The sequence below is a fragment of the Phacochoerus africanus genome, chromosome 10, assembly GCF_016906955.1.
Source record: "Phacochoerus africanus isolate WHEZ1 chromosome 10, ROS_Pafr_v1, whole genome shotgun sequence".
In the NCBI taxonomy this organism is placed as follows: Eukaryota; Metazoa; Chordata; class Mammalia; order Artiodactyla; family Suidae; genus Phacochoerus; species Phacochoerus africanus.
In genome coordinates, this window is record NC_062553.1 from 55,988,794 (window position 1) to 56,000,400 (window position 11,607).

General features: G+C 44.0%; 1 protein-coding gene across 4 annotated transcripts in view; it reads left to right on the plus strand.

The window, feature by feature from the left end:
- The window catches only part of LOC125137532 (RE1-silencing transcription factor-like), a 162,374-nt gene extending 156,050 nt beyond the window's left edge, over positions 1-6,324 (plus strand). For all 4 annotated transcript variants that reach the window (XM_047798294.1, XM_047798295.1, XM_047798293.1 and 1 more), the window contains one exon: positions 445-6,324. In XM_047798294.1, coding sequence (XP_047654250.1) covers positions 445-2,567 — 2,123 coding nt within the window. In that variant the 3' untranslated portion in view covers positions 2,568-6,324. The remainder of the gene's footprint in view (positions 1-444) is intronic.
- Positions 6,325-11,607: the final 5,283 nt, after the last annotated feature.

Genomic DNA, 11,607 nt, shown 5'->3' on the forward strand with positions numbered 1-11,607 from the left:
TTAAATGTACGGGAATTTTATATTCTACTCCCTTATACATTTGTTTTAACTAAATATAAAAAATGTGAAATTATCTTCTCTCTTTGGGTGACCAAGCCCCTAAATTAGCCTTGAGAGCCCAGGTCACTTTGCTGGTAATTGACAAATCTGTGTTCTCTAATAGTGCTGGAAAGCCTTAGCTTGGTACCTGTTTTAGGAGATGATGATGAACTGAGAAAATTATCCTTCCATTTGGTATGAGGGTCAGTGTCAAGGGGAAGAGAAAAGATATACAAATAAATATGGTAAATGTGAGTTGCATGATGACGTCTTGGAGAAATAGTTTTTGTGGTTTTTTGTTTTTGTTTGCTTTCCTATGTATCCAATTCCTTGTCAGGTGATTTGAATAAGTCTTAATTCACTTCCTGGTGTATGTCTCCAGTAACATCTCTTGTTTACCCTCAGGTGAGAAGCCATTTAAGTGCGACCAGTGCAGTTACGTGGCCTCTAATCAACACGAAGTAACCCGCCACGCGAGACAGGTGCACAACGGGCCTAAACCGCTGAGCTGCCCGCACTGTGACTACAAGACAGCAGACAGAAGTAACTTCAAGAAGCACGTCGAGCTGCATGTCAATCCACGGCAGTTCAACTGCCCGGTGTGCGACTACGCAGCTTCCAAGAAGTGTAATCTGCAGTATCATTTCAAGTCGAAGCATCCCACCTGCCCCAGTAAAACGATGGATGTCTCAAAGGTGAAACTGAAGAAAACCAAAAAGCGAGAGGCCGACTTGCCTGATGACAAAATCACCAGCGAGAAAACAGAAACGGAGCAGGCAAAGATAAAGGGGGACGTGGCTGGGAAGAAAAACGAGAAGTCTGTAAGAGTGGAGAAAAAAGAGAATGTTTCAAAAGAGAAAAAGCCTTGTAGTAACGCCTCCAGCCAGGTGACTACCAGAACTCGCAAATCGGCCATGGAAGCTAAAGACGTGGAAGCCCACCCAGGAAACCGTTCAGAAGCAACCTGCACCACCAAGAAGAGCAAGAGGAAGGTGGGCGCTGAAGCCCGTCCCTTACAAGAGCCTGTTCCGGATGAGGAACCTGCGCCAAAAAAGAAGAAGAAGGCAGAGAGCAAATCCAGAAGTGGCCAGGAAACACCAAAGGGTGACAGCAGAGTGGAGAATAAGAAGCAAAGTATTTGCATGAAGAAGAGCACAAAGAAGAAAACTCTGAAACATAAACCCTCTAGAAAAAGCAGCAAGGCGGCTCAGAAGGGTACTGTCCAGCAGAAACCTGCTCAGACAGAGCCTCCTCAGGTGGGGCCTGCACTGCCAGACCCGCCTCCCCCTCCTCCCTCTGTGGGGCCTGGCGAGGTCATTCAGGTGACACCTGCTGAGGTAGAGGTTGCTGGCACGGAGCCTCCCCCTGCGCCCCCTCCTCCTCCTCCTGCGGGGCCTGCAGGGGTCGTTCAGGTGACACCTTCGGAGGTAGAGGTCGTTCAGGTGGCACCTGCAGAGGTAGAGGTTGTTCGGGTGGCACCTGCGGAGGTTGAGGTTGTTCAGGTGGGGCCTGAGGAGAAGGAACCTCCCCCTCCTCCCGTGGAGCCTGCGAAGGTTGTTGAGGTGGTACGGGCGGAGGTAGAGTTTGTTCAGGTGGCACCTGCGGAGGTGGAGGTCGCTCGGGTGGGGCCTGATGAGACGGAGCCTCCTCCTCCTCCCCCTCCCCCCGTGGGGCCTGCGGAGGTTGTTCAGGCGGCACCTGCGGAGGTTCAGGTGACAGCTGCAGAGGTTGCTCGCCTGGGGCCTGATGAGAAGGAGCCGCCGCCTCCTGTGGAGCCGATCCCCAAAAGGTCTCCTCGAAAAGAGAGTGACCGGGAAAAGCCCGACCCGCGGAGGGCCGTGACCCAGGAGGAACAGGTGCTTGTTGAAGGTGGCCCGGTGCCTGTTCAGGATGGGGCCCGTGGGCAGGACCTGTCACCACCTCCACCTCTGCCGGGGGAACTCCCGAAAGAAGAGGCGTCCGGAGACCGAAACGTTGTCCCTGCAGGCGGAGGTGGTCAGGAAGCCCGTCTCGGGACCGTGGAGGCGGAGGAGGCCGTGGAGGGTCCAGCTGGTCTTGGCGCCGCCATCGAGCCGTCTGCTCAGGTTCCATCCTCTGAACACAAGCCGAGGGAGCCCGAACGTGAGCCTCCGGAGGGCGCACGGGTGGCGATGGACAGCGACGGGGACAAGGCGGAGAGCGCCCCTGGCAGAGACCCAGCCTCCCGAGCACCCGGGGCGTCCCCTCCGGTCACCACGGCCGCAGGTGGGGCTCCGGACGTGGAGGAAGACGAAGGCATCCACAGTCACGACGGAAGCGACCTGAGCGACAACGTGTCCGAGGACAGCGACGACTCAGGGTTGAACGGGGCTCGGCCGGCCCCACAGGAGACGCGCGGGAAGAGCGGCAAGGATGCATTGGCGGCGGGCGGGTTCGTGTGCATCTTCTGTGACCGCGCGTTCCGGAAGGAGAGGGACTACAGCAGGCACCTGCATCGCCACCTGGTTAACGTCTACTTCCTGGAAAAGGCGGCGCAAGGGCAGGAGTGACGCGGCGCGGGCGGGTTCAGCTTGAGGTCTGGAGGGTCCCCGTGGCGTTGTGTGGTCATCTCTGGGGCGGCCCGCCCCTGGTCGGTCGGTCATGTTGCTTTATTGGGTGTTGGTCTGGGTTTGTAAGCGGCGGGGCCGGCATGTGTAGCTATGAAGCGGGTCTGAGGGCGTGCAGTGCAGCAGCAGGCGGGGAGGTCTGTTGGTTCCTGCACGGGATTGAACCCTTGGGGCCCAGGTGGCGTCAGAGCGGGCTGCGGCTTTGTCCAGCTCCGACTTGGCGGTGTCTCCGCGCGCCTGTCTTCCTGTCTCACTTGAGTGTATTCCTAGTTCCTCTTTCGCCCTAGCAAAATTGGCATACTTCGGTAGCAAATTCCCTGAAGAATTTACCTGCTTTATTTAAAGTTAGCACTTTAAAAAATTTTTGAGATGAGAAGAGACATTTAAATTGAAGAGAAATTGTGCCAACAGTGCACGTTGTACTAGTCCAGGTATTTTACTTCCTGAGTTTTGATCAATATGTATTTTTCTTTTTTTTCCTTTTTCTTTTTTTTTTTTCTTTTTTGATTTTAGGGCTGTCCGTGCGACATATGGAAGTTCCCAGGCTAGGGGTCATATCAGAGCTACAGCTGCTTGCCTACACCACAGCCCCAGCCCCAGGAGATCCGAACGGGGGCTGTGACCTACACCACAGCTCACAGCAAAGCCAGATCCTTAATCCATTGAGTGAGGCCAGGGATCAGACCCAGTCCTCATGCATGGGTACCAGTCGAGTTCATTACTGCTGAGCTATGATGGGAACTGCTCACTATGTATTTCTTATTTGTATATGTTAATCGTCGTAAGAACAATGACTTGGGGTTTTTTTGGGTTTTTTTGGGTTTTTTGGTGCTTTAATGCATTAAGATGTTGCACATTATTGTTAACCTATGCAGTTACATTTTTTTTTTAGAAATAGCATTTGTGTTGTAACACCTTATATGCATGTTGCCTTTCACCTCTTTCATTGCAAAAGGGTAAGTCTTTTTCAGCCTTTTGCAGTTGTCTTTTTTGCAGAGTATCAGTGTGTGCAAATTTGTGAACAAATGAAACATGCGGGTTCAGTCCGTTGATTGTGATTTTAACATTTTATATTAGAATCTGTTTTTCATATAAGTTATTTATTTTAAGTTGATGTCGTGAATTCACAGCTTTTAATTTTTTGGCCTGTCTTAGTATAGCTACTTCCTAAATGTATGGTATTAAGTCATTTCTTTGAGAAAAACATTTATTCATAGATGGTGTTTATATATCTACTCCTCTGAATAAAGAACTTTAGTTTTTATTTGGACTGCAAATCTGGAATCAGGAGGCAGAAGTGCTCCTTCATGTTATACAGAATATCAGTGTGTGAGATTCCAAAGCCATAACAATGATACAGAAAACTTAGGAAGAGAAGGTAGGTATAGCATGGATGCTGGTAGAGCCGCTGCTGCTTCCTGTGAATTCAGTGAAAAAGCTAGTGAAAGTTCAGTTCAGTTCATATTTTAAAAAATCACTTTCTCAGGGATCTCCACCAACTAGTGCGTGTCCTGGCTGTTCCTGTGACAGCCTTTTTCTTCAGAGAAGGCCTCAGTTGAGTTGCAGCTCTTCTGGTGTTCCTGTGTGGCACTATGTGTGGAAGAGTATGTACCTCGCATTTGTTGGTATGGTTTGTGGCCGGTTGCCGAAGAATGCGTAAGAATCTAACGTAAGTTTTTTTCCTTGCCAATCAGTTATTCATTGCAGTAAAATAAAGTATGATGCCATTAGGGAACCTTGGTTCCCATTCTCCCATGTTCTGTTCTGAAGTAACCACTTAATATTTCATTCATTTTCTTTGGTGCGGTGCTCTTTGAGGCAGGCGACAGCGTTTGGCAACGTGAAGGGTTAGGAAGAGTATGTGTGGGTTAATCCGAGAGAGAAGTTAAAGGCATTTGAACTTGGAGTTGACTGGGAGGCCAAAGATTTAAAGAAGCAGGAGATTTTCTCAAGGGGAGGTGGTAAGTTGTGTGTTACTGGTGTGTGTTTTGTGTTAATGATGGCGATATATAAATGGTGTGAATTCTAGGTGAAATCTCAGCTCTGACAATCATCGTCGACAGATCAAGCTGCAAATATTTATGTTTTAAAACTTAAATTATAAAGTTAGTTAAACCTTTCTAACTACTAGATTTTTTGATGTTCATGGTTACATATTATATGTACCTTTTATAGTACATATGAAATAACTCATGTTGAATACAAATTAGAGATTGGAAATCAGTTTGGGTAAGAGGTCGTTATGGCTCTTCCATATTACAAAAGAAGAAAAATTGATTTCTGGGCAATTAGACTAATTTTCCTATTTAGGTTTATAAGACTAGAATGTCAAAAGCAAAAATATGAAGGAAATTAAAACCCCTTTTATTAAAGTGATCTGTGAAAATATTATTACTGGAAACGAGTAGACTTTAAGGCTTTTATTCCAGAAAAGAAGGACTTGAGTGTCAGGCCTATATTAGGTTCTGAACCTTAATGCCATGTATTTGTACTCATTAAAATTGTTTCATTGAAAAGTATATTTAGTAATAGAAACTTCTGGTCTAGTTGGGAGTTTTTACATTTGAAAAATGTTATATTTACATTGGATTGTTTGAATCTGTTTTCTCAGTTTCCCCTCCCCTGGATAGAATTTTCCCTTTTGATTAAGGAGTAAAAAGTGAACATGTTCTCTGAGTTGATTTTTAGTATTAGAGTGAAAGTTGAGATGTGTAGAGTATAAGCTTCATCATAGGTGTAAACCTTATAAATGAATCTTTGCTATTTCCTAAACCTGTATTCACATTGAGTTTCAAGATAGCTTAAGTTCTGTTTTTTCCTCTTTTCAAAGCTGCTTCTTTGGGGCTTTTGGGGCGGGGTTTTGGTTTGTTTTATTTTGTTTTTAGGTGTATTTCACAAAGGGCTACTTTTTTTTTTTTTTTTAATAAGTTTTAACTAGGGCTGGATCTTTTGCTCTAGTCTTCTAAGAAGGGCCATTTTATTTTTAGTATCACTTCTAAAATCACATGGTCTTTAACTTTGAGGACTCAGATATGAGTGCTGATTCAGATTTAAGCCTAAGTGGACCTCATTGTCTGTCACCCCATGAATGTTGACAATGGAAGAAATTCTTTCCTTGTAGTTTTGGACTAAAAAGCTGGGGAAGAAACTTAATTTTCTCTGTTGCACAAATCAGAAAAGCAGCTACTGTGCAGAGTTTCCTTGTTGACTTTAGCAGATGAACTGGACTGATGGTGTTAATTCAGATTTAAGAAAGTATCTGTCTTGGTTTGAGTAGATTTGGGATCTACATGCAATATTAACTAGATTGGATAGCTTCTATGTTTTCCTGTGTGTACATAAGCATTACTGAATTTTTTAAACAGGCGTTGAAACATTACAACCATGTTTTTGTTGCACCAATTATTTTAAACCTTTACAGTGCAATACATGTTATTTATCAGAGACAAACCAAAGGTTAATTTCTCAAAGTTCTTGTTCGCTTTAGCAGCATTTGATGGAGGATCCTTTATATACATTTGTAATAGATGAAAAACCAGATTGCAAAGGCCTTTTTTTTTTTTTTTTTTAATAAAGCAAATCATGTACCAGGTTTTTGGTCCTAATTGTGTAAGATAAGTTAAACTTAAATTGCATTCTATTAACCCATATAAGTTTATTTCTGTAAGCATAGTTATGTTGAAATAAAGTTTTAAAAGCATATTATGCCCTTGTTCTTTTTGGTACATCATATATCATCGAAGCCAAATTTATTTGGCTGTAGGCGCAAGTGTGTAATAATTTTCAGAATCTTTTCCCCCAGATAACCCAGGGTTAGTAGAAAAACGGTGGAAATCTTTGAGGTATGAGTCCTGTGGCAGCAGTCCCAAGCCTGTCTTCCTGTAGTCTGCTTTCTAGGAGGTGGAAGTGGAGGTGGGGGAAGAACAGCCTGAAGACAATTCATAGGAAGTTATGGAGTAATTTTTCTTCCCAACCACAGGTCCACTTAATCATCTTAATACACATGGTGTTAGTAAATTGTCACTGATAATTGGAAAAAGATGTGTTGAATGGAAGTTGAGTTACACTGAATGCCAGATACTATTTTAAGGATTTCACTGAATGTAATGGAAATTTTGAGATGAACATGAAACCCAAGAGAAAGTGATGATAAGCCATATTCTAGTAAGTCTCTGCCTTTTTTTTTTTTTTTTGTCTTTGTGTCTTTGTAGAGCCACACACGTGGCATGTGGATGTTCCCAGGCTAGGGGTCGAGTGGGAGCTACAGTTGCCAGCCTACATACACCATAGCCACAGCAACGTGGGATCCAAGCTGTGTCTTTGACCTACCCCACAGCTCACGGCAGTACCTGGATCCTTCACCCACTGAGCGAGGCCAGGGATTGAATCTGCACCCTCATGGTTCCTAGTCAGGTTCGTTATCATTGAGCCACAATGGGAACTTCCAATCTGCTTTTTTTTAAACAAAGTTTTATTGAAGTCTAGTTGATTTACAAGGTTGTGATCATTTCTGCTATACAACACTGTGATTCAGTTATACGTGTACACACATCCACTCTCAGATTCTTTTCCCTTGGAGATGATCACAGTGTGAACCAGTGTCTGTGCTGTGCAGCAGGTAGAGCTTGGCCAGGCATGTGCTAGTTAGGTTCTGCGACTTTCGGTGGAAATACACAGTCGTGCTGTGTTCAGAGGATCAGGTCTTTCTTTAGACCTGAGAAATGGGAGAGGGAGGTGAAGAAACACCAGAACAGCTGGCTTGCATTCTGTCTTGATAGAGCAAGTGACGTAGAAGGTATGAGTCAGGGACGAATGTGTGTTTCCTTTCACCTCCTGTAAAACTCTTTGCTGATAAATAGCAAAACATGAAATTAATTTCCAATATTTATTTTATTGGCATAGTAAATTCAATAACAAATAATGAAAGTTTCTGCCTGACCAGGGATATATGGATAATTTATCATGTATATATTAGTGTTATTGATGTGTAACTTGGTTATTACCTTTAAGGAATGAAAGAATGGTTATGAGTGTGTTTCTCCAGTCCCCTGTTACTCCTTTCTCAGAGGTTCACCCTGCATGTGGAAGTTCCTAGGCCAGGGATTGAACCCACACTGGCTGCAGCAGCTACCAAGCCAGGGCCTTAACCTGCTGTGCCACATGAAAACTCCAATCATTTTTAACCTATTAAGCCTGTTTCTTCATTCAGGCAGTGGAGACCTATGGTACTTCTATCCATAGATTGGCTTTGAGTGTCAAGGGTTTGTTGAACATTTAGCCTAGTGGTTAGCTTGTAGTTTTAGCATTATGACCTTTTCTCCTAGGTAACAGCGAGTGACCTTAAAATGTGTGTTTCTGTTTCCTCTGATATGGTTAAGTTGTATAATTTACCTGCTTGCCTTGCATGTTTTTGTAAAGTAGTGAGCTTTTAATGTTAAAGTCAAAGTGTTAATTTTGTTTGTTTGGTTTTGGTTTTTTTTGCTTTTTTGGGGTGCACTCGCAGCATATGGAAGTTCCTTGGCTAAGGGTTGAATCGGAGCTGCAGCTGCCGGCCTCCACCACAGTCACAGCAACTTGGGATCTGAGCCTGGCCTGCGACCTACACAGCTCATGGCAATGCCGAGTCCTTAACCCACTGAGTGGGGCCAGGGATACTAGAACATGGATACTGGTCGGGTTCTGTACCACTGAGCCACAGTGGGAACTCCTTCAGTGGTCTTCTGTGTCAAATGATATTGTAATCTCCATAAGAGTCAATGCTTTTGTGTTCACGGTTTAACTTAAGCACCTGAAATAATATCTGACTTTTAGAAAGGCAGATAATTAATTGCCAGTGCCAAGAATTGTGTGTGTGGTGTTTTTCTCTGTGTGTGTGGTGTTTTTCTCTGTGTGTGTGGTGTTTTTCTCCTTGATTTCAACTAATTCATGTAGAGTGGTAGTTTTACTGTATTTAAAGATTCTGGCAGAAATGTCGATTCCTAGACTTGAGTACTGTCTGGATGCATATTCCTGGGTCTGGAGCGTTCACCCCAGGGGGCAGGAAATAGCAAGTCTTGAGAAAGATTTTGTTAAGAAACTAAGAAAGGTTCACGCTCACAGAGGTTGCAGGAGTGGCACCCCGGAATCTTTGTCCCTTGATTTAGATGCCACATTTGCTTTCTGCATGTTCTGTGTGTTCTGTGTAGAGCAGCCCCAGAACAAGGTTTCAGGCACAGCCCTTCATCTCTGATGACTTCTTTATCCTGAGGTTCAGGGCCTTCTCTTGTCCAGTCACACTGCACTGATCAAATCCAGGACTTTAAAGCTCAGGGCGGCTTTACACCCTAACTTCAAATTGTGCCAGAGTCCTAACACTAACCACTGGCAATCTCCCTGTTGCTCATCCTTCACTGGAGTGAGTTGCTGTATCTCTTCAGTGTCTTTTAATTTGGAACAACTCCTCAGCCTTAGTCCTTCACAACTTGAAGAGTTTGAAGCTGGGTTATTCTCATTGTTCCCTCGTGCTTCAGTTCAGGTTTTGCATCTTGGTATAGGCAGTCAGTCCTGGTGCATTACAGCAGAAGCCCATGAGCACACCGTTGGTTGTGTTAATTTTATCTGGTTAATGTGCTGTCTACCAGGCTTCTTCCTGGAGTTATTTATTTCCTTTTGTAAATAATATTCTGTGGGCTCATAGAGAGAAACTCTTATTCTTCAACAAGCATCTATTAATTTTGCCTGAATCAAGCATATCTTTTATGGTAACTGATACTCTGCAGCAAAGAAAAGCTTTCCCTTTTCCCCAGAGACCCAGGGTCTGGTTTCTGACAATCATCGACTTGTCCCCATTTGCCCAGTGGGGCGGGGAGAGGGAGTTGCACCCTTTCAAGCTCCTACATGAGACTACAGTTGAGACTGTTACACTGAATGACTGAAATAGACACAGCTTCTCCCGGCTTATAACAGCACTATAAAATTTATGAAAGCTTGAGGAAATGTCTTAAGGGTTAAATCGTGGAATTTACCAGGGTAAGGTCAGGTTTTTAGCACCAGAAGAGGCAATTTTAGAGAACAGCATCCTAATTCTTATTGAATTTGATATAAGCCTTTAATTTTGTGTATGTGTGCTCTAACTGCTTTTTTTTTGTCTTTTGGTTTTTCTAGGGCCGCTCCGGCGGTATTTGGAGGTTCTCAGGCTAGGGGTCTAATTGGAGCTGTAGCCACCGGCCTATGCCAGAGCCACAGCAACTCGGGATCTGAGCCACATCTGCAACCTACACCACAGCTCATGGCAACACCGGATCCTTACCCCACTAAGCAAGGCCAGGGATCGAACCTGCAACCTCATGGTTCCTAGTTGGATTTGTTAACCACTGCGCCATTAAGGGAATTCCTCTAACTGCTTTTTAAAGATCACATAATGTAGCGAGAAGCATTTGCTCATAGAAATCAAGTTAAAATCCATCTTGACTAGCTTATTAGTATTCTTCCTACTAATCCTTTTAACCTCATTTGCTGCTTCTCCAGAATTAAGTGTTGTCAGTGGTTAACTATTAACTCCTTACCCCCTTTTTGTGTGTATGCATGTTGAAATGCTTGATTTCCATTTACCTAACTGGGATTATTGATAATCTGCAAGGAGTAGAGTTTGGCTATCTTTAGTATTTAGGACATTTTTCATTCTTTATACCTATTGTATACTATTTCATTTATTTGTCTGTTTTATCACTTTAATTATTGCCAAAATTGTTGGCACTCTGGAAGTGCTTTGAGAGTGCATGTCATGTGAACTGACTAGTTCAGGGGACCCATAAGATATTTTTATTTGCGGCACTCACAGCATATGGAGGTTCCCAGACTAGGTAGGGGTCAAATTGGAGCTACGGCTGCCCACCTACACCAGGGCCACAGCAATGTTAGCTCCTTAACCCCGTGAGGGAGGCCAGTGATTGAACCTGTGTCCTCATGGATGCGAGTCAGATTGATTTCCACTGAGCTACGACGGGAACTCCCTAAATTTACAAATAATATAGTGGCTTTTCATCATACAAGTCAGAACACAGCGTGTTACACTCCATTTTCCAAGGTGGGAAACATGCTGAAACCCTGTGGATAAAAGCACCAGTAGATTTTTTGCAGCCATTGTGACTTGCTTTAACCAGTGGAAAGCAGCAGAGTGACATGCCTGGTTTCTGAGCCTCACCCTCCAGAGGCCTTGCAGCTTCTACCATTATGTTCCTTCTGTACAAGGTCACCTTAGGAACAAGCTTGCCCTGGGCCCCTGCAGGATGAGATCCTAGGTAGAGAGAGTGATCCCTGAAAATAGGCCTAGGTTTCCCAGCTGTCACAGCCAGTCTTGACCCAGAATGAGGTCTGCAAATGCTTGTCCCCAGAGAACAGAACTGAGCTGAGCCCAGATTAAACTGCCAAACTGAAGAATCAGCAAATACTAGCATGTTCCAAGTCAGTCAGTTTTGGGTTGGTTAGTTACTCAGCAATAGATGTGGACAAAAACCTGACTGTGCCCTCAATCCAGTTAAGAAAGAAGCATTTCCAGTTGACAAATGAGAAACTGTACCTAGAAGTGACTAAGGCCATGTGAATTGGGGCTGGGGGTCAGTGGGTACTTGGGTGGTTATGCACTGTTTCCCTTTGTTGAACAGTCTCATCCAAGTTATAAAATTTCAGCACAGCCTCAGAACTTAGGACCTAGCCTTATTTGTCCATTGAGAAAGACAGTTGCTTTATAGCCAGTACTTAAATGAAATACATCTTTTATATAGTATTTCAAGGGAAAGTAATCCCCATTTCAAAAATTTTCCTTCCTATTGAATATTTAACCAAATTTTAAAATTAAAGACAGGAAAAAAGTATTTTTAGGCCAGATGTTCAAGCTAAGGAGAACCAGAAATTAGTAAGAAGTCTTTAATTGGGCAATCAGGATCCTTTTTAGTAAAAGTAAGTGTGAAAAGGCACAGGAAACAGGATGAGTGCTGCACATTAG